Source organism: Xenopus tropicalis, chromosome 10 (assembly GCF_000004195.4).
Source record: "Xenopus tropicalis strain Nigerian chromosome 10, UCB_Xtro_10.0, whole genome shotgun sequence".
In the NCBI taxonomy this organism is placed as follows: domain Eukaryota; kingdom Metazoa; phylum Chordata; class Amphibia; order Anura; family Pipidae; genus Xenopus; species Xenopus tropicalis.
The window spans coordinates 31,432,595-31,460,399 of NC_030686.2; the positions used below are offsets into that span (position 1 = coordinate 31,432,595).

The 27,805-nt window shown below is 39.5% G+C and overlaps 1 protein-coding gene across 4 annotated transcripts in view; it reads right to left on the reverse strand.

Annotated features, from left to right (window-relative positions):
• Nucleotides 1–642: 642 nt before the first annotated feature.
• Nucleotides 643–27,805, reverse strand: part of abca8 (ATP binding cassette subfamily A member 8) — a 63,336-nt gene continuing 36,173 nt past the window's right edge. For 3 of the 4 annotated variants that reach the window (XM_031894111.1, XM_031894112.1, XM_031894113.1), the window contains exons 20-39: nt 26,493–26,659; nt 24,669–24,796; nt 22,252–22,389; nt 20,695–20,805; nt 19,336–19,506; nt 17,858–17,971; nt 15,567–15,677; nt 14,258–14,317; nt 13,917–14,008; nt 12,288–12,396; nt 10,648–10,765; nt 8,317–8,408; nt 7,862–8,043; nt 7,593–7,668; nt 4,670–4,764; nt 4,214–4,333; nt 3,806–3,946; nt 2,886–2,965; nt 2,149–2,204; nt 643–1,565 (exon numbers count right to left, since the gene is read on the reverse strand). In XM_031894111.1, coding sequence (XP_031749971.1) covers nt 1,464–1,565; nt 2,149–2,204; nt 2,886–2,965; nt 3,806–3,946; nt 4,214–4,333; nt 4,670–4,764; nt 7,593–7,668; nt 7,862–8,043; nt 8,317–8,408; nt 10,648–10,765; nt 12,288–12,396; nt 13,917–14,008; nt 14,258–14,317; nt 15,567–15,677; nt 17,858–17,971; nt 19,336–19,506; nt 20,695–20,805; nt 22,252–22,389; nt 24,669–24,796; nt 26,493–26,659 — 2,263 coding nt within the window. In that variant the 3' untranslated portion in view covers nt 643–1,463. 4 annotated transcript variants of the gene reach the window in all.

The window sequence follows — 27,805 nt, forward strand, 5'->3', positions numbered from 1 at the left end:
AACTGCATTCTCAATTTCTTTATTGACCCTGCCAGAGAAAAGACACAAAACTAACATGTCTATGGGACAATGTGTTCATTTAGCATGTTTCTGATATGTTTACTTCTCCGGCAGAATCCTGCATTAAACCCCATTTTTTAAAAGTGCAAAGGGATCTTTTTATATATAATTTTGAAATTTCACATGGGTCTAGCCATATTCTTCATTTCCCAGGGTGCCACAGCCATGTGACTTGTGCTCTGATAAACTTCAGTCACACTTTACTGCAGAGCTGAAAATTGGAGTGATATCCCCCCCTCCCAGCAGCTGATCAGCAGAACAATGGGAAGGGAGCAAGATAGCAGCTCCCAGTAGGTATCAGAATAGCACTCAATAGTAAGAAATCCAAGTCCGGCTTGGGACTCCTCCAGTTACATGGGAGTAGGAGAAACAATAGGTTACCTGAAAGCAGTTCTAATGTGTAGCGTTGGCTTCTTCTGAAAGCTCAGACTCAGGCACAATGCACTGAGATGGCCCCTACTCACCAATATTACAGCTAAAACAATATATATTTGTTGGTTAAAGAATAAAAGTTTAAATGGTAGTGAGAATTTTTTGCTATGTAAACAGTGTCATTTAGAAATAAAAAGTACACCACATCCCTTTTACTTACAAGTACAAGACTTTTATTTTGAAAAAAAAAACATTTCTTTATTCTGCTCCTTTGTTTAATACAAAGAAACTAACAGTGCTAAAGCAATATAGAGAACATGTATTTTTTTACTTCCATATAATTATAGAGCTTGCAGGGAGGGAATACAAGAGTGCAACTGCACATAATACTGCTAGGATAAAAGACCAGAAAAGGCTGCACTGTAGCAGATAGTTTGTGTCTATTTGTATTTTATTAACAATGTAACATGGACGTTACTGGGCAAAACTTAAAACTTGTCAATTGGACCCTGATCCCCAAATTATTTAGGAAGATGACTTGTTTTTTACACATCAATTATGGGCATATAAATTAAAAGCTGAAAGGGAGATGCCCAGTCATTAGGAGAGACCTGCATTTTTCAGGGGTATAGTCTTCTTCTAGTAGAAAAAAATTAGCCTAGATATAGTTGCTAACGATAAAGCAAGTTTGTTGGAGTACGCAGGGGTATTAGACATACTTGGACATTTGACATACTTCTAATAACGTAACAACCAATCAACAGTTAGCCCAGTGAAGAATTAGTAATTAAAGCAAACATCTGGTTGGTTGCTATGGGTTACTAGGCCTCACGTTGATATTATAAACCCCCAAATGTTATATATAAATGTGATCTATTTTATAATAAAAATACCATATGGGTTGTAGCTGTCAGGCCTACAGTGCATTACCCTGTACTCACATGTTTACCCTGTTGCATTGTTTATGGGCACTGGGCACATTTGTAAGGCTTTGTCTTCATTTTCAGCTTATAGAAACCTGAGCAGAAATTTCAGGCCAATCCTTCACTCTCAGTCCGCAGTTGTTTCCATTGAAATGTACTGGCCGAATCAAAGTCTTCCCTCTCCTGCTCTTTGGTCAACTCAATGAACACCTGGGCAATGTAGGTATAAAATAAGACATATGTTACACTCTGTATTTGTAATATATATATTCAATTGCTGCACTTTTACCTTACAAAAATAATTTTTGCTTGTATGTAAGCAGATTGTAGGGAAGAATGTTTTAGGTGGTTCATTAAATACAATTTCTCCAAGCTAAAATAGCATAGTAGCACGATTAGCCCTTGCACTTACCGATACTAAATAGCCTTATTTAAAAAAAAAAAAAAAGAATATCTCTTAAGCCAGGCTGATTTACCCACACTGGCGTGCTGTATTGCTTCCCCTTACGCTGGAGAGAGCAGGGCTGAGATAGGTCAAGACTTCTTCATTGATACAAATACATTGTAGAATATTGAATAGAGCACACAGATCAACAGCAGTCGTTTGGACAGCCCTAAACAAAGAAACTGCTCAACTGCTGAAGTCCTCTCTAGTCTATAGTGGGTAACAGGGGCCTAACTTGTCTGCCACAGGTTACATTGATATCTCTGACCATAATGAAACTCATGGTATTCATCTTCCATAATGGAATATATTCAACTTAAATATGTCGTTTCCAGGCTTTGGAATTACCTGCGTCAGGGTGGGCTGGGAGAAGCTGTATTCCTCAATGTTATAGGCGCGTTTAGCTGTGTATAAACAAACACATAATGGTGAGTTATTTACTACTCTAGCTTTGGTTGCAGAATATACTGCCAGCAACACTGCCTGATGCTCAGGGCTGGTATTGTGCCCTCTTCTATATCATTCAACAGGAAACCCTTTATGGCAACTCTTCATCAATGCTACAATGACCCTGTCCTTCAAGCATTTATTAGAAGTCAAAATCAAGTGCTCCATCTCTAAACAATTTGTGATTCTAGTTTAGTGCCCCTTTTATTTACCCACAGGGGCCATTATTATTGTACAACGCAATGTCTGTACAAAATAAAAACATTTTCTAATTAATAGTAAATGGTCTTGCACTGAGTAAATTTCCTATAAATAGCTTTATGTCATATAAATAGCTTTGGAAGTTTCTTGCTAATAAACCCAATATGCTTTTCAGATAATATGCCATTATAGACCAACAAAAACTGACTTTAGTCCCCTACGGCAGATGGTAACATAGCAGAGTGGTTGGCATGGGGAGCTATCCCTGGTAAATCCCAAACTATACACTTCCTATAACAGGTTTTATGAAACTATTTTTTATTTTTACTTTATAAAGCTGGACGTTTCAGGTCAGTGGACAGATAGCACCAAAATAAAAAGCAATCATTTGCAGTTTGACAAAAATTCATATTTTCAGGTTTGGTTTCCAGTCCTACCTTCTTCCAAATCTAGAAATGCCTTAGACAAGGACTGAACGTTTTCCACTGGGATCTTATACACCAGCAAAGATGAGAATCTGTGCGTGATAAAAAAACAAAAGTATTATGCATTGAAGAGCCATTGTTCTATCTGATCTGTGCTTAGGCACCAATTAAACACTTTATTACCCGTGAGCAATAAGGGATGACCAATAAGGACTGTGATTGGTTATTTGATAGCCCAATGATGACTGGCAGCCTACAGGAGGCTCTGCTTGTCAGGAAACATTGTCTTTATGCCTCCAAATCTTGTCTTCAAGTCAGAAATGTAAAAATGAAAACCTACGTTGAGGCCAATGGGAGCAATATCAGAGGGGTTAGTGAGCAACATGTTGCTCAGGAACCACTGGTTGGGGCACTGTTTTAAAGTGTCCATGCCCTCTCCCTTTACATTATACTATGGTTATATTGCATCCATTCACACAAAGAATGCATGCTGAGAGTGTCTCTCCTTTATAATAACTGAAGGATCTGTACAAGATAGAAGACCATGGTTGGTTAACTAAACACTTTTTGCTCTTTTACAGATGTGGAACCTGCTCTTCTGAGACTTGTACTGTAAGTACAGCAGACAGGCCTGCACAGTATAAAATGGATAAATGCTCTAGAAATCTTAGTAAACACTGCACATAGGTGCGGGACCATGGAAGGCTCATACCTGTAAGCATAATCAACCGACAAGCTTTTTCATCCAAATAGCAAAACAATTGGCATGAAGTCCACCAGAATCACATGACTGTAAGGATGGTCTCTACACCCTTTAGCAGTAATTGGCACAGGACTGCATGTACCAGTGATACGCAAGCGTATATCTGACTTATGAAGGACAAAGGTATCATAGTTATCAGTGTCAGTATCTATCTACAGGGCAGAGTTACCTGTCCTGCCTCGCTGCATGGGGGAATATCTGTATTATCTCATTGTGAATCTGATCCACTTGGTTAGAATTTTTCACTTTAATCTCCAGAAGATAGCCTTTTCCAAACTTGCTCTTGAGCTGCTGGATTGACCCAATGCATCTGAAAAACAGAGTAAAGATATACAAGGTAACACCTGCGCTACTGTCTGATATCTTTGTCTTTGAGGCATCAAGAAATGTTTAGGAACCAATGATACAAAAAGTAAGTGGGGACAAAGTTTGTGACTCCAACCCCTCCACTAATGTCCCTCCCAGTAGAACTTGAAAAAACAACAAGATTGTAAAGTGTGTCTGTATTGTCCTTTTAACATTACATTAATATCTATGTAGCAGATGAGAAGTGTCTGTACTGCCTCCTCTCTCTCACCTGAGCTTCCCAGACACCATGATGGCCACTCGGTCGCACACAGCCTCCGCTTCTTCCATGTAGTGAGTGGTCAGTATTGCACCTCGGTCTTTATTCCTAAACGCTGATCGTATTGCTCTCCTTAAACAATGATACAGCCTTATATTAATTTTCAAATCTCCTGGATTCAAATTCTAAATCTTTTAAACTCTATAAAATAGTCAGGATAGTCTTAATAGTCTAAAAGGATGAGGTCTAACACTTAGTAACTAGGCAAGGTAGGTTAAAAGAACCCCAAGTAGAGAAATATTACATTCAATCACATGGAATAACAAAAATCATCATACCCCAATCAAAACTGTGCTTATAAAGCATCTTGTAAACTAAAGATAAGGAAAGATAGGATGGGGGATATGTTCTTTTGTGCACTTAGTTATAGAGCCTCTGTCTTTCTTTTCCTAATGTATAGTCACCTACCAAAGGCGCTGTTGACCTTTTGGGTCCAAACCAGTGGAAGGTTCATCCAGGAGTACGATATTTGGGTTACCCAGCATGCTTATAGCAAAGCACACCTATAACAGAGAATATGATTTGTAAAACCCTCCAGATATGGCAACTATTCAATACTATTTCAGGTTCTTTTCTTTCAAGGTATACTATAGAAACATAATAGAAAGTTGCTGTCTTTAAAATTGTGGCTTATGTGAGTGAGAGACTTTAACTCACAAACAGTAGTAGATTACAGGGTCGGACTGGGGGGTGCAACCCCCAAGGTGTCCCCGCTGCACCCCACAGGGGCCCCCCGCTGCGCCCCCTAAACCCCCCACAGGGCCCCCCGCTGCGCCCCCTAAACCCCCCACAGAGGCCACCCACCAGATGTCCTCCCCTGAGCGTGAAATGTAGTTTCAACGCGTCAGGAGGGACACCAGCAGTCAGGGGAGTGGCAACAGGGATCGGGTCTGGGCTGTCGGGGCCCACCGGGTATTTTCCTGGTTCCCTGGCAGCTCTAGTTCAAAATATAGTCAATGCTGAACAGGATTCAATACAGAATAAACTTATCACATCAATAGGTGGACATTTTCTGACAGCTCATAATGGCAACCCAAGAGGCCTTAGAGCCTTTGGATTGTGGAAGGCTAATTCAGGTTTGAGGGGGGGTGACTTGAACCAAATATTACTTGAGAAGGAAAGTGAGTGGGTATTTTGCCTGAACACCTTGTCACCACAGGGATTAAACAAGAGCATTGCCCTCAATGTATTTATTTGACTTATATTATGATATATGTATCACCCTTTCTGTTCATTGGGAAGCCCAGTTGTAATATGACATATCATCAGGGACTACGGTCTGTCCAACACACATTTATTTTGAATAAATATAACTTTCAATAAATATATAGCATAATTGAATATCGGTATGTGTATGGCTATTTCTGATTATGATCTGCAACCTGATTAATATGTGCAGCATTATTGTAGATAACTGTTATAGCACTTTTGCTCTTGTCATTAAAGAATATACACACCCCTACTGATAGCAAATTAGTGAAGACCTCTTACTGCACACAATGTGCAGGTTAGTCTGTTATTTAAATTACGGATTATCCATTGGCCCATTATTTCAAACTAAGCTATTTGTGATTCTGATTGGCAGGCTTCAGAAGAAGGGGTGTGGCTGTATGCATTTAAGGTCATACTGACAGCCGCCTGGTGCCTTTGACAAAGCTTTTTTATGAGCAAAACATGCGTCTGAGGGGTTTACTATTGTTTTAACTTTATGCGACTGCTCGAATAGTGATACTTTACTGCTTTCCTGCTTTCCTTTCCCTTAGGGAGGCAGGGATAGAGGGGAGGCTGAGCCCATGTGACTCTATGTTGCCCTAGGATCGTTCAGTTGCTCACTTAAGATTCGGCAATAATAGATCCACTTAGGATCAATGTCTCGGAGCAGGGTTTTTAACCTTGTGGGATTTCTGTTTGGTGTCTGGTCTATTGGATTAAATAGCTATTTTTAATGCATACTATTAAAAGTTAAGTTTTATAGTATCACACTCTGCTTTCTCAATAAGTATTTAGTAATCACTAAGTGGGGAGGTGCCAGTATGGGTTTTTCTTTGATTTTGTTTGTATATTACTAATTTAACTACCCAGCACACCACTAGTGTTGAACTGCAAATCACTGCATATGTGGGTGGTGCACTCAAACTTTGTTTGCAAAGAGCCGAAAAGGAATTAAAGTTTTGATGGTACATTCAGGCCTGTCCCATAGATATCAAGATGAATATCAATCAGATATTGGCTAGACAGACCATAATTAATCCCCATTGTGCAATGTACAGGTATAGAACCTGTTATCCAGAATGCTTGGGACCAAGGGTCTTTCTGTAATTTGGATCTCCATATCTTCAATCTATTAAAAAAATCAATAAAACATTAATTAAACCCAATAGGATTATTTTACATCCCGGAAGGGTTAATAATTATATCTTAGTTGGGATCAAATACAATGTTCTGTTTTATTATTACAGAGAAAAAGAAAATCAGTTTGAAAAATCTGAATTATTTGATTAAAATGGAGTCTATGGGAGACCTTCCGTAATTCGGATCTTTTTGGATAACAGGTTTCCAGGTAACGGTTCCTATACCTGTACTCCCAGAAGCACTCCAACTACTAGAAACCTGAAGTTACTCCCCCTACACTGCTGTCTACCTCTATGTTTAAGGCTGTGGGTGCCCCATGCCTCAACAGAGCACCCTGGAATGCTGTTTGTTACTAATACTCTGTTCTTGTGAATTATACCTTGTTCTTCCATACATACTTTTGACAATAATGCAGACTTGACAATTGTAATGTTGTTGCTTTTGTGTTGTGTTCAAAACAAAAACTTTACCTTAGAAAAAAGGTAAAAAAATGGTCTGAGTTGCCAATACAGGTATGGGATCCCTTATCCGGAAACCTGTTATCCAGAAAGCTCCGAATTACGGAAAGCCCATCTCCCATAGACTCCATTTTAATCAAATAATTTAGAATTTTAAAACTGATTCCCTTTTCTCTGTAATAATAAAACAGTACCTTGTAATTGATCCCAACTAAGATATAAATAATCCTTATTGGATGCAAAACAATCCTGTTGGGTTTAATTAATGTTTTAGTGATTTTTTAGTAGACTTAAGGTATGAAGATCCAAATTACGGAAAGACCCCTTATCCGGAATACCCTTGGTCCCGAGCATTCTGCATAATGGGTCCTATACCTGTATATAATTAATAGATCCCTGGAAGGAATAAGACAATATCCAGTAGGCTTGATATATTTCTTTTTGGGTTTTGATAGCAGACCATTCTTTTTCCCTTTATTAGTCTGAGATGCTATGTAGAACAGGACAGAAATAAGAGTCACCTTTCTGGACACGCCGGCAGACAATTTCCTAGCTGCTTTTTCCAGATGCTCTTTAAGTTCCAAAGCTTCAGATACTCTAAAATACAAAGGCAAATAAAAGAACATTTGCTATGGATTTTGCTCTTGGTTTATCAGTGCTATTTTGCCAGCAGTCTCAAGATTCAGAAATCCCTGGCCAGGCACAGCTGCCTAAAATATTCAAGCCATTGTCCCATGAAATACACGTATTTTGTCTTCATTGTGGGAAACAAGCAAACAGACATCAGTACCGTTTAATTGCAGTTTCTGCGTCTTTCTTCTTCAAGCCCTTCACAGCAGCATAGATTTCTAAATGTTGCTTCACAGTCAGATTGGGCCACAGAGGATTGTCTTGGGGACAGTAGCCAAGAGAACCAGTAGGATCATATTGAGAATTTTGAGATTTATCTGGGTCAGTCCCACACAGCAATACCTGAAAGAAACACATTTCAAGCAATGATATACATCAACATAATATAATACGGTACCACAGGGACAAGTAGCCTGGGTTGGTAGTCCCCAACAGTAGCCTCCTACGTAAGTCACAAGATAAGGACCTTATGCTTAAAGGGCCACAGTACCTCTGTTTGGCATAAGGTATTAAAAGATGTAGGTTATTATTTTCCTTTTCCATATGGGACAATAATGTAAGGTTGTAAGGTCCTCCCCCTGGAATGTTGTAATACCTGTGTCATGTTATTCCTACCTCTCCTGCAGTTGGTCTTATTTCTCCTGCCAGCATATAAATAGAGGTGGTTTTCCCAGCTCCGTTGGGTCCCAGCAGCCCCAGAACTTCACCTTTAGATACAAACACCACTCAGTAAAAACATGCTTATTATATATATGGGTCTAGTAAATATCCCATCATCTTGTACTGCAGGGATACACAATGTGCAACTGTGATTGATGTGCAATTCCCAACATGCTTTGCAAAATGATGATTTAATATAAATTAGGTTTGAATGAAAAGGTAATGTTGCTAACAGCATAATAATTGATTTATGCAGTATATTTATATACAGCAATCTTTTTTTTCATGTAGCTTTTACTGTTTTACTTTAATTATTGCAGCTCTATGTGTAGGGGAAGATATTGCCTTCAATGTGATAGCCATAAATACTTACCATTCTAGCTATGTGCTATCTACAGGCTTTCACTTGTACATGGCATCTGGGGGCATTTCCTGAATATGTATTATCCATAGAACACAACAGACCAAGTGGGGCTTGGTTTAGAGCAGATGAAATGGCTGAACACAAAAGATTACAATATGGTGCTAAATTATAATAACATGCTGGTAACTGTGTGCAGTTGTGTGTTTGCTACACATTCAAAATATGGCATAAAAATGCCCAAAATCACCAACCGTCAACTTCTAACATAATGTGAAAACACCAGTGAAGTCTTTTCTGGGCTTTTTGATGCCAGTGTGTAGTAAACTCACAGCTGCTATATGCACCATTAGCTTCCAGTTTAAATCAGATTTACTTGACTCACTCTGAGATTTTTCGTTGTGAGTTTAAAACATGAGAAACATTGAAGAACAGAGTTTTGCCCTTTTTAGAGTCATATAAAATTACCTGTAGGGCTTATTGGTCTAAACCCTCATCATTTCCTAGGCCGGTGGCTCTTTAGTTCCAGCTCTAGGACTCTATCTACAATTCTCCAGCAGATTTCACCCCCATAATGCCCCGCACCACTTTATATATTTCCCCGAGCTGCTCTGGTCCCAGTAAAGCTTTCTCTCTTTCTGAGAAACTTACCACATCAGCCCTATATAATAGCCTCCCTGGATTCTCCCCCTCATTTGTGGCAATACATTTGGTCATTTCTTTGACCCCATCGCAGACTCCTAAACTTACTCTCTCACTGCTGGGAATGAATGAAACACAAGCAAAACCTATGAAAGAGTTAATGCCCTGTGTTCCAGAAAGGGCAAAGGCCCCACTAAGGGCCTGAACCACACACTCGCTAATTGTCAATCTTAGTCACTGTGTCACATCGAATGTCCAGAGCAGGTCTGCATTTAGCTTGGTGCTGCCTTAGGAGCTGGACCTCAGCCCACAGCCTTCAGTCAATGACTAGCATGTACTGAGCACAGAAGATACAGGTCCACCCCTGCCCTCAGCTCTGCAGGGTTTTCTTTATTGCAATTTTTATTTACCATATAGGTGTATATGACTATTTACCATATAGACTAGAGGGCCCCCTAAAGCTTTTGACCTAGGAACAGGCCCTTGAGTGCCTATATGAAAAATACAGCCTAGGCCTAGAGGCACTGAACCACCTGCCTCCAGACCACTCTGTCAAACCTTCAGATATGGTCACTGAAGCCTGGACTTTCCAAAATATGTATACAAACACATGTAAAGGTGTTATACTAGTATAGGACACTCTTGTTAAGAGGGAACTCCACCCAAACGCAACTTAAGCTTTTCGAAAAGCAAGCATAATTACATTCAACTTTGCAATATACATCAATTAAAAAATATGCAGCCTTTTCATGGTTGTTTAATGTAATGATATGGTTTGGAACAGTTTTCTAAGCCCCGCCCCCTGTTCCCCTGCTGATCTGGCTGATTACTTTGAGACTCAAATAAAATGTAACAGTAATCGACTGTCCTCAGCCTGCCTTCAGCTTGCATCTTCCCAATCCCACAATTCCCTGCACACGTGATGTCAATAAGGAAAGGAACCTCACAGTGCAATGCATTGTGAGTTATGGAGTTCCTGCATGCTGTCTGTAAGCTGTGGAGAAGTTGTTACAATTTGTAACATCAATGTTTTAGTCCCTCCTCCCCTGCCAGGATTTCAAATTTTCAGAAAGAGAAGAACTGTTTTGCAGCTGGATTTCAGCATATAAAAATGGTATTTATACATACTTTTGGAAGGAACAGATTGCAGTGATAGGTATATGAGCGGATTCTGTGTTGTGTGGGGCTCTTTAACAAATGTTGGTTCCAAAGCCAGAATTTCCCTTTGATATATGTCAATTTACTAAGGTGCCAACAGTTTATTATACAAAATATGTACTGACCTTTCCTGACACAAAAGGAAATGTTTTTAGTGGCAGCTTTTTTGTTCTTCTTGAAGAACGATTTTCCTTTCTTGACTTTATACTCCTTGCGCAGACTGTCTACAATAATGATCGGTTTCTTTAAAATGAAACAAGGTAAAATAAGGATAAATGGGGTCACTTGGAATTCTGTAAGGGGCAGATGTATAAACGTGTGAAATTAGAGCTCACCACACAATAACTGACAAACTTTCTGTTCATTCCTATGGGATTATTAGAACTGTATTTATCAATGCATGGAAATTAGAGTTCACCATTTAATAAATATGCTTCTAAAAATCCCATAGGAATGAATAGAAAGTGGTGAGATCTAAATTCACACCTGCATTTAAGACAGTGTCACCACTTTTCTTTGTTCAGTACTAGTTTATTAATTAATAAACCTGCTCCAAGATTAATTGAAAAGGACAGATTTACCTTGGCGGCTGTAGTTTCTGCTTTGATCTCTTTCTACACAGGGGCCAATGGTACTGTGAATTGGGAACCTTGACAGTTACTGTGAAGCCTATTTTACTCCAGGTTATATGTTACCAAAGGAACAGCCAGAGGCCACAGGTATTCATTCATTTATAGTGATCAGCTGAAACACATCAGTATTTATGGGGCTGCAGCTACACCAAGCTGTGTTAGGGTAAGGCATGATCCGGGAATTGTAGCCACAGGGGCTTATTTATAACAGATGGTGTTTTACAGGAAAGATACAAATACAGTTTAATCACTTCATCTGATTCTTTGTACAATGTTTAGATTCCCTTAATTTTTCTATAATATAAGGTGTGTGCCCACAATAGTCCTTCTCTGTCAGTGTCGGACTGGTCTATTGGGATACCAGGAAAACTCCCGGGGGGCCCAGGTGTCAGTGGGCCCTCCTGCTTCTAACTATTTGCTATAAGTTGGACTGGTCCATTGGGATACAATTAAAACTCCCGGTGGGCCAAGGTGTCAGTGTGCCCTCCTGCTTCTAACTATTTGCTGTAAGTTGGACTGGTCCATTGGGATACCAGGAAAACTCCCGGTGGGCCCAGGTGTCAGTGGGCCCTCCTGCTTCTAACTATTTGCTATAAGTTGGACTGGTCCATTGGGATACAATTAAAACTCCCGGTGGGCCAAGGTGTCAGTGGGCCCTCCTGCTTCTAACTATTTGCTATAAGTTGGACTGGTCCATTGGGATACAATTAAAACTCCTGGTGGGCCAAGGTGTCAGTGTGCCCTCCTGCTTCTAAATATTTGCTGTAAGTTGGACTGGTCCATTGGGATATCATTAAAACTCCCGGTGGGCCCAGGTGTCAGTGGGCCCTCTTGCTTCTAACTATATGGTCATATGCCATATGCATGGTCATTCCATATTTCCATATGAAAAATAGATGAAAGAATAGAGAAAACAGACTTGGATAATAGGTTGAGGGAGAAGCGGAGTAATATTAGTTTGGAAAGTGGGCCTATGGTTCAAGGATTCCTGGTGGGTCCCTGGGGTCTCAGTCCGACACTGTTCTCTGTACATCTGTTTATAGTGTATATACTGTGTGAGTAAAGGTTGCCCTATTTACTTGCTTCAGCTGTAAAAAATGAAAAGGGACCCGAATACCCAAAATATAGCTTACCTCTTCCATATTGTTAGTGGTTGAAGACATTTTTACTCTCTCTCTTTCTGCCAACACTTCTTCATCTGTATCTTCACCCAACTCCTCTTGGTTTTTCTGGACCTTTTTTCTGCATATGTATAGGTAAGAGAACGCATTACTGCGGCGTGCTGTTACTTTTGTTTGCATCTTTACATACTGACAATTGTGTGGGAGAGGAGTGTGGGTATACACAGTCATATTGGGATATGGGGAAAGAAGTGTGGTGTCTTAGAAAAGCACTTGTAGCGGTGAGCTGCAGGATTTATATTTACTGTGCATTTGCTGATTATTTACCGTCCATAGATACCCATCTACGCTGGGGTTTCTGCCTTTTATTGTTACTGTGCGTAAATATTCGACTTTGTATTTTGTTTTTCCCATCACCTTCATCCTGTTGGTCACTAATTTATCAGTGTAGTGTGTTAGTATCCTTATTTTTTAACTGTGTATATGAATCTCTTAATAGAGTGCTATTGGTGGGAACTAAGGAGGGGGTGCTTCTGAGAGTGCTACCTCCCCTGCCTGTAAGTATGGAATATTGCAGATAGATCTGCTGTTACATTAGACAGTAGCATGGTGACCCCTACTGATTATTCTAAGAGGGCATCATCCCAGAACTGTATTGGGCTCTCTACAGGGCTCTTTGGTCACTGTATGCATTTGTACTTTACTTGGCTCTAGTATCCCAGTTCCTGTGTGTTCATTAGTATTGTATATAACAGCGAGTGGATAGTACAAGGACATGTAAACCCTACCATGTATATACGTGGGGCACATCTCCCCTACCCAAACCACACCATTTGTAGTGCATACATCCCCTCCCATCACCAGCATCATCATATTTTCCTAAAACAAATAGCAGTGACATTTACCTCTGCAAACAGCACATATGCTCTGTAAAGTTCATGCAATGAAGAATGCAGGCTTACACAGGCAGAACTTACTTTGATAAACAAGCCTGCTTGAATTGTGCCCTGTAATGGTTAAACTGAGCTCTGTGCACAGCTAGAGTTTCTATGGAAACCAGCATTGCCATCTCTTTATTGGCTGCTAGACTGGAGGGTGTGTTTGGAAACCTCCAGCTCATTAATATCCTTCTTAAAGCCTAGAGCCTAAAACTGTACTGCATACTCAAGGTGAGGCCTTACCATGCAAGACAGCACTTTATTTGTTTTAATAGCCACCGAATGACACTGCCTAGAATTACACTGCTTCTTATCCACAAAAATCCCCAAATCCTTCTAAAGGATACCCCCAACACACCCACATATATGTTATTTGTACCAAAATGCATAAACTTGCATTTATCAACATTGAACATCATTTGCCAGTTTTCTGCCCAGTTATCCCCGTTAGTCAAATCCCTTTACAAAGTGGCAGCATCCGTCACAATTTAGTATCATCGGCAAAAATAGAAACAGTACTGTCTATGCCCCCCTCCAGGTCATTAATAAACACGTTAAAAAGCAAAGGACCAAGGACTGACCCCTGCGGTACTCCACTTACAACACTGGTCCAATTAGAAAATGTTCCATTTACCACCACTCTTTGTAAATGCAACAGTATTATCACATACATTTCAATATTTGTTTGTGATATGCAGCTAACCTGTAAAATAGATTTGTTTTGAGGCTTCTCATCCCAAATACCCGTTCCAAGACCCAAAGTATCACCGAGAAAATCACGATATGTAGGAATGGCTAGAAGATAAGCAGACACAGCAGCTGATGGAAGGATGCAGTAGAACACTGATTCACTTTGAATACTCAAGTTTATGTACTGTATGTATACATGCCAGCTTTGATTTATACAGCTCTTATTGTATTCCTTTTGTGACTTTTGAGTGGTTAAACAACCATACATTTGTCCCTTTGTGTACCTGAGATTTCCTTGGCTGGAGCACTTGTTAGTATGTTCCAAATGAAAATAAAATTGATAACAGAACTTACAAAAAACAGATACAGGAGATGTTCATCTTCTAATGTCGATCTGTCAAAATGATAGACATCCTAAAACAAAATTCCACAACAGGTTCAGTCAACAGAATGTACTTCTTCTGCATGCGTTAACTGGAATGAAAATCCATAATAATGATTGGAGCACTTTGCTAAAAAAGATGAAGAAACAAAATATTTCATACTGTCATCACTGTATCGAAAATGTCCAAAGTGAAGTCCTCTACATTTTTTTTTTCAGTTATACAGCACCCCTACAACAGCCAAAGACCTGATTGACAGCAAGTTACCTATTCCTGTCTATAGAGTTAGGAAAATGAACTTTTTTGGGGGTATTATTTTAAAAAGCCCTCTGGAAATGTATTCCAGCTTATATTCTTTGAGCCTCAATCCATTACTAAAGGCCTGGGAATACTCAATACTCAAATAGTGGTAAAAGCGGTCTATTTGCACACCCTGTTCCATAAGGCAAAACACCATTGTTATTGGGTAAATATCCGTTACTGTACCTTAAGCATCATATGTTAAGTTGTTACTGGAGATGGAGAGAGATTTGTTTTTAGTGATCTCTACCAGTCTATGTAAAAACAGCCATAAGCACTCACAGAAACGCTGCACTGAGTCCTCTATCAAAAGAAACACAGGATTTCTTGTCTCCTTTTTTGTAAACATGTTCTTAGGTATCAGACTTCTTCTCTCAGCAAAATCCTTCATTCCTGGGACCAGAGTCTGTGCAGCTCTCTCCTGCTCCCCCCTCCCAAAAGAATTCATAAAACTCACTCCCCCCTCCCTTAGGAATGTGTAATCTGAGCTCTAACGGCTAGAGATACAGCAGGAAGCTATGAACACCAAGCTACAATGGCAGCTGCAATCTTAAACATACAGAGAAAACTTCTAGGGCTTTTTACTCAGATATGGTAATGCTTTCTGCAGAATAAATATATTGTTCTAGGTGGCACTAATGTGGCAAATCTATTGGCAGTAAAATGCCAAAATGACTTTCCTTCTCTTTTAAAAGTGAAATGTGGGCATTATATTATTTGCTTAAATGCTAACTGGATATTGGGTGGAAGGGTTATTTACTGTATTCAATTATTTTGCAAAATGTGGCAAAATGCAAGAAAAACTTTAATAATCGCTATTTGCTCTGTAGGAGATTTTTCCACAAAGAAAAGTCGTAAAATAGAATCAGGAAAATCCCTTTCTCATTTTATTCTCAGCTAATTGGACCATACTTATAAACTAAAGGACATCCAATCATGATACAGCAATTAATGAAAATGCACCAGTCAGAAGTACTCACTATGCATCTTATGATCCCACTGAGTGTGCTTGCAGGTAACAGCAAGAAGAAGGTAATGCCTACCGCGTAAGTGCTGACTACGTCCAGCAAAATCATTGGAATAAAAGCACTCTGCAACAAAACAGATTAAAGGGGATCTGTCATGTATAAACGTGTTCACAAGCACTTTAATAAGCAGTCATTCTTATTTTATCATCTAGGGCAGTGCTGTCCAACTTCTACGGTGCCGAGGGCCGGAATTTCTCTAGCATACATGGTGGAGGGCCGCTAATGGAGGCCAGTTTTGACCACTCCCCTTTTTGAAACCACACCCACTTCAAACCACACCTATTTTATCACAATGGTGGTAGCACAGCAAAGTCCCAAATGCTTGGTCCTTACAGTGGGGATATCAACCATCATTCATATGTGAAAGAATTATGTCATATTAAGATATACCCTTAAATGCCATATGCCTCCTCCTCCCCTGTGGATAGTAGAGCAACCCCCAGTACATAATTACACTCCTTTGGGACCATTTAATGGCTATTTCCAACTGCTAACAAACTCCCACAACAAACCCCTGCCAGGTTCACCTCCCACAAGCAGCATAGGGCTGCCATACTCTGCCTGTCCTACCCTGCCTGTGTGTGCCATACTCTGCCTGTCCTACCCTGCCTGTGTGTGCCATACTCTGCCTGTCCTACCCTGCCTGTGTGTGCCATACTCTGCCTGTCCTACCCTGCCTGTGTGTGCCATACTCTGCCTGTCCTACCCTGCCTGTGTGTGCCATACTCTGCCTGTCCTACCCTGCCTGTGTGTGCCATACTCTGCCTGTCCTACCCTGCCTGTGTGTGCCATACTCTGCCTTCCCTATGCTGCCTGTGTGTGCCATACTCTGCCTTCCCTATGCTGCCTCTGTGCCATACTCTGCCTGCCCTACCCTGCCTGTGTGTGCCATACTCTGCCTGCCATACCCTGACTGTGTGTGCCATACTCTGCCTGTTCTACCCTTCCTGTGTGTGCCATACCCTCCCTGACCTATGCTGCCTGTGTGTGCCATACTCTACCTGCCCTATGCTGGCTGTATGTGCCATACTCTGCCTGCCCTATGCTGGCTGTATGTGCCATACTCTGCCTACAGTACCTATGTCTGAGGTGTGAAGAAGGGAACAATGGGAGTGATTACAGCCTGAGCCTGAGGTGTGAACACTGCAGGGGGTGAACAATGCAGGTATTAAAAGGTGTGAACACCACAGGGGATTACATTTTTAAACAATACAGAGGGATTACAGCCTGAATCTGAGGTGAGAACCATGCAGGGGGGGCAGTTAATCTCAGTACTGATACCATTTAATGCTTACTCAAAGGTAAGCCATCAAAGCAGCCAGACAGGTGGGGGGCCACACAGAGGGGGGTCGCGGGCCGCATGCGGCCCGCGGGCCGCCAGTTGGACAGCACTGATCTAGGGGATATACAAGTCTATTACATATTATTTTACATTTCACCATCTTAGTGAAATTTCACTGTGACAACGAAAGGCCTATAGACCCCAATGTATTTTTCGCAGAAAAAAACAAACACCCAAAGACTCCAGTGTATTCTACATGGATGAAATCATTGTGGAAAAAAAGTTGCCACAGAAAACATTGCTGTGAAAAGCCGCCTATAGACTGAAAACATTTCCCCAAACAAGTAACTCATTACTAACTGTCAACACACAAGAACCCCTTTTTTAATACACCACTTAATTACACAGGTTTTAATGGTCTTCTATTATTCTATGTCAAATTATAGGTCTAGATCTAAATAGAGAAGTAGTGTTTTGGGCTGATTTATTGAAAATTTCTCCAAAAACCCCACTAGTCCTGCCCACTTGTTCCACTTCCTGCTGCAGGGGGGTGGAAGGCACTCGGCACACTGCACTGTAGTACAGGAACCAATCAGCAGCTAGGCTGACCTGATAGGGAAATAAGCCTGGCTTTGCTTGTGTGACTGCAGGGATGCAATTGGCTCTCCCCCTTCTACTGTGCTTCTGGCAGGAACTGTTAGGACACGCCCACCCCTCTTCTGAAACACAGACAGGGACCTGAGAGGATCTATAGGGAGCTCCAATAAAGGGGCCATTTTTACAGATAGAATTAATTTTAGACCAAAGTGAAACCAGCACCGTATATTAATCATACAAGATTAAAGGGTTTTTTTAGTCACGGACATTCCATACAGCAGTATGATACGTTTTACTTTCTTATATGGATCTTCAGAAAATATGGCCTTGGCTCACTTTATTATCTCCATACATATTTACTTACTATAACAAAGAATATTGACCAGCCGTCATGGTGACTTTTGCCTCTTCCAAAAACAAAGGAGATGACATAAACATAAAGGACCACCGCTGCTCCATACCCAATGACTCCTGTAATCTGTGACAGAAATACAGCTGACATAATTCTAATGAACACAACCTCATTTTAATACTGGAAATCATTAGGCGGGTTGAGTAAATAGGAATTTTCACAAAACAAAGTGTAAAAAGCTCAAAGTTTGACAATGTAGTCGTCATAGCTTATTCTTTCAGTCCTCCAAGGATCACCTGACCAAAGAGGGATGCAGTAGGTTTCTGGGACTCTTGTGTCTTCTATATCACTTACTGTAATTATGCTATAAGTTCATCCTCAATTTGCTCATTCATACTTATGCCTAGTTATTTTGAGAGGTTAAAAACATTGCTGATTATTTGGCCATGGCTTGGCATCTGCTGGAGAAAGCCAATCATGGGTATTAAACATATGATTCTCTTTTCACTTGTTAATGAGACTGTAGTCTTGAGAATGTTTTGTTTAATTGTTAATTTTACATAACACAGTGAAAAGGTAACCAACCATCTAGTTGGGGGAAACAATAGTGTTGTGTCAAGAAAACTCCACTCTCGAGCACTATGCCACCCACAGAATTCAGGATTTGCTCTTAGCTCTTCACTCTACTTTCTAGACACAGCTATTTTGTAGCAAATGGAGCTCACTGCCTGGCACCTCCCAGGATGCCCATATACCGGTATATTGAAGTCCTGTATACCAACCCTGCCACTTTATAGGTCTAACTTGCTGAGTTTTTAGTTATGTGCTTTGGTACTTTTACTTAGTCCTGATCCTGCTATGGTCCTAGGACTGTCTTTGGGTATATACCTGCCTCTTTTTCTCCCCACCTTCTCTGTTCACCTATCTCTGTTATGGCTACATTTCTGGTTTTGACCTTGGCCTGTCTTTGAACTACTTTCTCATTAAACCCTAGCTTGTATCAAAAGACTAGCCCCTCCATGGAAAAACAGCTGCCACCCTTGGGAACTTTGGGTTCCTAGACCCTTGCTCTAGCTTTCAGTTTAAGCTGTTACATATAACTTGCCTCAGGACCTCCAGTCTATAAAAGGGTTTAATACCTTTCATAAGGCTTTATAATGAATTTGTTTTATCCATTGTACACTATTTAATTAGCTTAATTTATTTTATATTTTTATTTATATTTGAATGTGATCTCAGCAAGCTTTATAAGACTAACCCAGCAAATGGATATTAACTATTGTGGCAGTAGACATCCCATGTATAGTATTCAAACAATTTTAGCTCACATTAGCAAAGATACCATTCAGTAGATACTCAAACAAGCGGCATAAATCAGTAGCTATGGCACAAACAAATCTGCATTCAATTTCAAACTAATTTGGAGCAGCCTAGAAATGCCAAGATTTGGTATGTAGCCAAGAACACAGTCATGTTCAACTCATGCTTACCAGTATTATAGCAGGGACAAAGCTAAAGATAACCTGGGAGTTGAATGAAAACAGTATGGCGACCATAAGGAACAGCAAAATCCAGTAAAGAGGAACATCAACCAGTGCTTGGCCAAACCAGTATGCAGACGGAAAGATACCAGAAATCCTCAATTGAGTGCGAGCTTTGATCTAAATAAGGCAAAAAGAAGTCATTGGTCATGCAATACAAACACAGCCAGGCTCTATTTTTATTTTGTTCATTAATTAATGAGTATTTTTGCATCTTCTAAGTTTGATAACTAAAGCTACTCTATACTTGTTGTGTTTACTGCAGTAAACCTGTCATCTCATAGCTTATTCCGCCTCTTGTATCTGTCTACAGTTGTTTTGGTGCCTCTATGGGTAGTTTATTTAATTTTAGTAAGGGCATTGGAAGACTCCAACTTATGATTAGGGATGTAGCGAACCTCAAAAAAAAAGTTTGCGAACGCGTTTGTGAACTTACGCCAAAAAGTGCGAATAATAGCGAACTTTGCGAACCCCATAGACTTCAATGGGAAGGCGAACTTTAAAACCTAGAAAAGCCATTTCTGGCCAGAAAACTGATTTTAAAGTTGTTTAAAGGGTGCCACGACCTGGACAGTGGCATGCAGGAGGGGGATCAAGGGCAAAAATTTATCTGAAAAATACTTTGTTGACACAGCGTTGCGTAAAACCGCAAAGGCAGCTGGCAGACCTAGCGGAAATACGCTGCATTTTTTGCTATTTCGCACTATTAGCACCATGGAAACGGGATTTGCTAAAAAACGCCATGTGTGGCTTGTGCAGCATTTTTAGGCCAAGAAAAAACGCAGCGGAAAAACGCCACGCGAAACCAAATTGCGCAACACGCAGCATACGCGAAAAGTTTGCGAACTCGCGAACACCCGATGTTCGCACAAATTAGTTCGCCGGCGAACAGTTCGCTACATCTCCACTCATGATCTCTGTACCTGTGATATTTTCACTCTGTGCATGCAAACAATTACTGCTGGGTGTTCCAGGCCTTGAACATTAATGTATGGTTGCTTTACAGAATACAACAGCGACAGCAATCACAAATATAGTCTAATAGTGTAACATGAATCTAAGGGACATCGTTTTAGAATTGGTAGAGTTTGACTTTATCCCATATTAGCTCCATTGCCCAAGCTTCTGTGTGGGTTACTGGGCTTTGCAGCTGCAGTGGGATTAGATCTGGGATTTAATGTTTGAAGCTTTGTTTTAAGTTTCTCCTCTATATGTATCTACCAGAAAAGGCAGAATTGAACTTATGTTTGCATGCAAGAAATGTATAAAGAAGTGTTGAAGACACACTTGTATGAGGCAGTTACTTACCCTTCTGTCTTCAATGCTGCTCATTGCAAAGTGAGGGGCAAGGCCAGATGCAAATAACAATAGCATAAAACCTGAATAGAATGTAACGGACTCAAAATCTTCAACCAAATACTGCGTAAAAGAAAAAAAAGAATAAAATGTAACAGAATTTTGATTTAAAAGAATAAAGTCTTAACAACTACAGAACTGCATCATTCTTCAGTGTGAACATTTTTAGCTGCATTTAAGCTCAAATTTTATCTGAATTTATTCGGCCACCTACCATCTATGGCACTTTTATTCGTACTCTTACTAAGCAAGGACCCGATGCCAAGCAACTAGGCTTAAAGAAGAAAGATAAAAACTAAGAAAGGTCTATGTAAATACAGCCATAAGCACTCACAGAAAAGCTGCACTGAGTCCTCTATAAAAAGAAACACAGGATGTCTTGTCTCCTTTTGTGTAAACATGTTCTTAGGGTATCTGACTTCCTCTCTCAGAAAAATCCTTCATTCCTGCAGCCAGAGTCTGCAGCTCTCTCCTCTCTCCCTTCTCCTGCTCCCCCCCAAAAAAGAATGCCAAGTACTCCCCCCCCCCTCCCTTAGGAATGTGTAATCTGAGCTATAATGGCTAGAGCTGCAGCAGGAAGCTATGAAGAGCGAACTAAAATGGCAGCTGCAACCTTAAACAAACAAAGGGAGCTTCTAGGGTTCTTTACTCAGGTATGATAAAGCTTTCTGCTTAATAAATATAACATTATAGGTGGCAATAATGTGGCAAATCTATTGGCAGGAAAATGGCAAAATGACTTTCCTTCTCCTTTAAGTCTAGAAGAGAAGGTATAGCAAACATGCTCCATGCTTTTTCTGACTGTAATAGGAACCTTAGGTTGTAAACTCCACTAGGACAGGGACTGATGGTTGGCAATATGCATAAAATATGTATAAAGCCAATTGTGTAGGTCTAGTATAATCCATATCGATCCTTCAGAAGTCACTTCTTTGCATCTGTTCTATATACTTTAAAGAGAATGTATTTTTAAATTATATAAAGGTCCACCAGAAGCTTGGAAAGCTGAATTCTATTATCCCTTAGTCATTCTCAAGAACTGAGCCCATCTAAAGTAAACTATAATAATTAGATCATAAACTGTTTAGACAGGACCAAGCACTTGTCTTTTCACTAGGGGCTAGGGGCGTTCCAGGGGATGCCCATGTCATGTGACACCCAGTTTCTGCCCTTCTGAATCCTCCATTATAGGAGTGTAAAGGTTTGTACCACAGGACACAAGTGCAATTGGGGGGAGGTGCAAAATAACAAGGGACTTTATGTAGAGATGAGGCTAGTCAAGATCTTTAAACAAGAGTCACTAATATGATGAATATCCTTATGTATTGTTTCTTAATAAATCCATAGGCAAACAGAAACAAATAAAGGGTAAGGAACTATGTTTTACATAGATTTTTTATAAATAATCAAAATATATATTTTAGGTTTCAGTGTCACTATTACATGTTTAGTGTCTCATTTACTTGTCTCTATCACAGGTACATTGCTGCATACGATCACTATACTCACCTCAGTTACTGGGTGGTTCCACACACGGATGTGTTCTGTTGAGTTGAAAATCATCAAAAGAGCATTGCTGATGATATTTACCAGCACCGGTAATGCATTTTGTGCCTTAGGGTTTCCCACAATGGTGAAACCGTAGCCCTAAATTACGAGTTGAACAGAAAAATGTGAGATTTCTCTTATATGAATATTCCAACATTTGAGCATTGATTGAAGTCTGCGCAGTCAGAATGCTATGAATTGTAGCTTAGCAGCATCTGACTCCCATGACTTTTTCAATGAAAAAGAATAGTCCAGGTTTAAAGGAAAACATGTTGTTTTTTTTAAACCCATCAGTTAATAGAGCTTCTCCTGCAGAATTCTGCAGAACAATGGGAAGGGAGCAAGATAGCAGCTCCCAGTAGGTATCAGAATAGCACTCAATAGTAAGAAATCCAAGTCCAGCTTGGGACTCCTCCAGTTACATGGGAGTAGGAGAAACAATAGGTTACCTGAAAGCAGTTCTAATGTGTAGCGCTGGCTCCTTCTGAAAGCTCAGACTCAGGCACAATGCACTGAGATGGCGCCTACACACCAATATTACAGCTAAAACAATACATTTGTTGGTTCAAGAATAACATGGTAAATGGCAGAGTGAATTATTTGCTATGTAAACAGTGTGATTTATAAATAAAACGTATGCCATAAAAATCATGACAGTATTCCTTTAACGCATTGAAAAGGTTTTCATCCATATAGATAGAAAGTTGGCATTAAGATTATAATGGAATCTTTACTGCAATAGCATACTACTGGTAGTTGAGACTCCTAATTTAAAAAGTTGGTGATCTTGCCATATACTGTATTTCTGATTAAGTAACAAAGTAACATAGGTTGAAAAAAGACACTTGCCGATTGAACTTTTACGTTTATATCAAAGCTGCTCGTTGATCCAGAGGAAGCAAACAAACCATCCATCTGAAGTTCCTTCCTGACTTCAAGATGGCAATAGCATGTTGAGACACTCACTTATAATGGGTAAGTTCTGTATAAAGGGACACATAACATCCCCCAGTGTCCCCTATAAAGACAACCCAAGGCAGGTGAGGTAGTAGATAAAGGTATATAAATATACTATATATGCAAGGTATAAAATAGAATATAAAAGCCTAGTATAAGATCTTATAAAATCACAATGGCCAGACATGATAGTGCTGACTAGCTAAGACCCTACATGCACTTTGCTATTTGCACAGCTGGAACCACAGAGCACACAGACAGTTGTAAAAGGGTTATCATATAGTTTTTAGATAAGGTATGTCATCCTCTATAAAAGACTGAAACTTTCAAGGTCTCATTTGAAGCTGTTAGTGACACATTTCAGTTGCTGTTCTGTGTTGCTGAAAGCTTCCACAAGACTCTGGGTTTGATTAATAAAGAAATACTTTGATATACTGAGAATGTTGTCTCAGGGTCTTGTAAAATAAGGTTCTGGTCGGTTAAAATTACCCACAAGGGCAAGTCCATGAATCAACTTGTACCAAGGGCTATTTTCAGTTACCCAGTATTCCCTCACTGCTAAAAAGCCATCCAACCCCTTCTTGAAGCTATCTAATATATCTGTTGGTATGACTGATTCAGGGAGAGATTTCCACACCTTCACCTTTCCGAATATTTACATGGAACTTCCTTTCACTTGGAATGGGTGCCCTTGTGTCTGCTGATAGGACCTACTGGTAAATAAAGCATTATAGAGATTCTTATATGATCCCCTTATATATGTATACCTAGTTATCATGTCACCTCTTAAGCGCCTCTTCTCCAGTATAAACAGACCCAAACTTGGTCAGTATTACTGCATACCTGAGACTTTCCATACCCTTTACCTTCTTTGGACCCTCTTTAATTAGGTAATATCCCATCTGAGCACTGGAAACCAAAACTGCAATGCATATTCCAGATGGGCCCTACCAGCACTTTGTAATTGAAAGAATGCCCACCTCTTCCCAAGAATCTATGTCCCTTTTAATACAGCTTGAAACCTTATTTGCCCTTGCAGTTGCATTGTTAACTGGCATTGCTTGCTACAGCCAAATGTATTATCTACAAGGCCCTTTTCCATTAAACATAAAAAATCTATATATAGTATAGTAAGAGTCTGTGTGTAGGACAATAAGTTCAGTTGGAGTCATTGTCATTGTGTATCAGTTTTTTGGGGGGTGGGATTTGCTTGTGTAATGAAGTCACCTTAGTTTTTGACTAGAACATTTTAAAAGAGTATCTTCTATTTGCATTGAAAGATGGAAAAGATAAAGTGATAGCTTTGCTCTGTAAATAATTGAGAAAGTGACTGACTAGTTCATGACAGTAGGGTAAAATGTACATAAGATATAATATCATTTAGATTTGTTTCTTTCTTTCTAAACATTTCAGTAATTCACCTTTGTAGCCTGAGAGACTTCTATGGCTCCTCGGTAAAATGTGGTTTCCATGTCATATTCCCCATTTACCACTTGCACTGCGATATTCTGTTCTTTCAGTGCCCCAAGAAAGTCTTCAATAGATGAACCTGTCTCAGATAGAAACACTTTTTATTAGATCTGAAATCTGAGTCAGTGAGACTGATGATTTCAACATTAATTGTCTAAAAAAATATATAGAACATTTGAATTGAATTGACTTTTGTTGAATAGATTTTAAAAAACAAAACAAAACAACAAAAGACAAGTAGAGACTTGTGTACCTCCGTGTGGTTAACACTCTTAACATTAAAACCTTTGTAACTGGATATGCTCTATAAATGACGGCATCTATACATTTGGTAGGATTAACACCAAATTGATTCTGTATAAATTAGACTACTAGTTACTGGAACATTTTTTTATTGGGCCAGTGCTGTTAGTGGAGTACTGCAGGGTCCTTTGCTTTTTAACTTGCTTATTAATGAGATATTAATGAGTATTACAAGTACAGGTTTGGGATCCGTTATCTGTAAACCCATTATCCAGAAAGTTCTGAATTACGGGAAGGCAATCTCCCATAGACTCCATTATAAGCAAATAATTCTAATTTTTTAAAATGATTTTCTTTTTCTCTGTAATAATAAAACAGTACCTTGTACTTGATCCCAACTAAGATATAATTACCCCTTATTGGGGGCAGAACAGCCCTATTGGGTTTATTTAATGGTTAAATGATTCCCTTTTCTCTGTAATAATAAAACAGTACCTGTACTTGATCCCAACTAAGATATAATTACCCCTTATTGGGGCAGAACAGCCCTATTGGGTTTATTTAATGGTTAAATGATTCCATTTTCTCTGTAATAATAAAACAGTACATGTACTTGGTCCCAACTAAGATCAAATTAATCATTATTGGGTTTAATCAAAAAGTAGGCTAGAAATGCTGCATATTATGTTTATAGATTTTGTACCAAGGAGCCCACAGCCATTCCCATGTCATTCCCAACACAAAAAAACACTGAAAGAAAAGCTATAAATTACATTTTCAAATTGATAAACCTTAAGCAGACATAGGCTCAATACCAAGATGCGTGCCACAGGAAGAAGACAACACTTAGTCATTCCATCATTAAACCTCTCAATCCTAATATTACATACACTAGCTGGGGCCACGTGACAAAGGTCTGTCTGAACTTTTCCCACTAATGACTTGAAGCCTGCCCCAAACAGTACAAGCTAGCATGAGCCTAGATCAGTGATCCCAACCAGTGGCTTTGGGCAACATGTTCCTCACAAACCTCTTGGATGTTATCTAGTAAAATTAAGTCTAAAACAACTGGACTTTTCTGAGTATTTTCTTGAAAACATTTCACCTCTCATCCGAGTGGAACTGAAGAGTGGTGAAATGTTTTCAAGAAAAAACTCAGAAAAGTCCAGTTGTTTTAGACTTAATTCTACTTGATACTGTATATAATGACCTGGCTGAATGATAATCTTCATAGACCCTTGAATGTTGCTTGGTGACTTGGTGGCAAGTTGTGGTTGAATAAAAACAAGATTTCCTACCAAATAAAGCCCCTGTAAGCTGATAGTGTGCATAGAGGCTGCCTAATAGCCAATCACAGCCCTTATTTGGCTCCTCCATGAACTTTTATGGTGCTTGTGTTGCTCTCCAAGTCTTTTACATTGGATTGTGACTCACAAGTAAGAATGGTTGGGGACCCCTGGCCTAGATAGATATGCCCCCAAGACAGACAAATCTAATCATCCTATGCCAAAGAAAAGAAACCATATAATTACCAGTGTTGTTATAAATCTGCAGATCCGTGTAGTATCTGTGAAAACGATCTTCTGGGTGTTGAAAATAGAGACTTGGGGTAAGTTCCCAAGTGATGACTTTATGAAAAATTTTTATCACTATGGTGGTCATAATAATTGGGATAATGAAAAGTGCCAATAGTATCAGTCTGAACGAAAGAGAAAAAATATAGCATGGGTGGGAACTCCCTCAAAAAATAAACATAATCACAACTTACCATTAAGGCATGAGTAATGAGTAACAATTGGTTCTTAATATAACATATACAGGATAATAGTTTAGGTGTGAAGTCGTTATATTGAGCTATCCCATTTTAAATTTAATTCCAGTATTAATACATCTTTGCAACAAGCTTCACATATACCTGAGAGAGCCTGAGATACTTACGTTGTTTCATGATTGGTGCAAACTCCCTTAATACCTGTAATAACTTTCCATCTGCCTATTTTACATGGTGGAATAAATGGTACAATGGAGGATGGTATAAACAGAAACACACTTCATTGTTTTATGCAAGTAGGAAATAAGCAAGGTACAAGCAATATATCTATGCCCCCTTCTCCCTATAAGAGTACAGGTATCGGGCCCCTTATCCGGAAACCCATTATCCAGAAATTTTCAAATTACGGAAAGGCCCTCTCCTATAGGCTCCATTTTAATCAAATAATTCCCATTTTTAAAAATGATTACCTTTTTCCCTGTAATAATAAAACAGTACCTGTACTTGATCCCAACTAAGATATAATTACCCCTTATTGGGGGCAGAACAGCCCTATTGGGTTTATTTCATGGTTAAATGATTTCCACTTTCCCTGTAATAATAAAACAGTACCTGTACTTGATCCCAACTAAGATATAATTACCCCTTATTGGGGGCAGAACGGCCCTATTGGGTTTATTTAATGGTTAAATGATTCCCTTTTCTCTGTAATAATAAAACAGTACCTGTACTTGATCCCAACTAAGATATAATTACCCCTTATTGGGGGCAGAACAGCCCTATTGGGTTTATTTAATGGTTAAATGATTCCCTTTTCTCTGTAATAATAAAACAGTACCTGTACTTGATCCCAACTAAGATATAATTACCCCTTATTGGGGGCAGAACAGCCCTATTGGGTTTATTTAATGGTTAAATGATTCCCTTTTCTCTGTAATAATAAAACAGTACCTGTACTTGATCCCAACTAAGATATAATTACCCTTATTGGGGGCAGAACAGCCCTATTGGGTTTATTTCATGGTTAAATGATTTCCACTTTCCCTGTAATAATAAAACAGTACCTGTACTTGA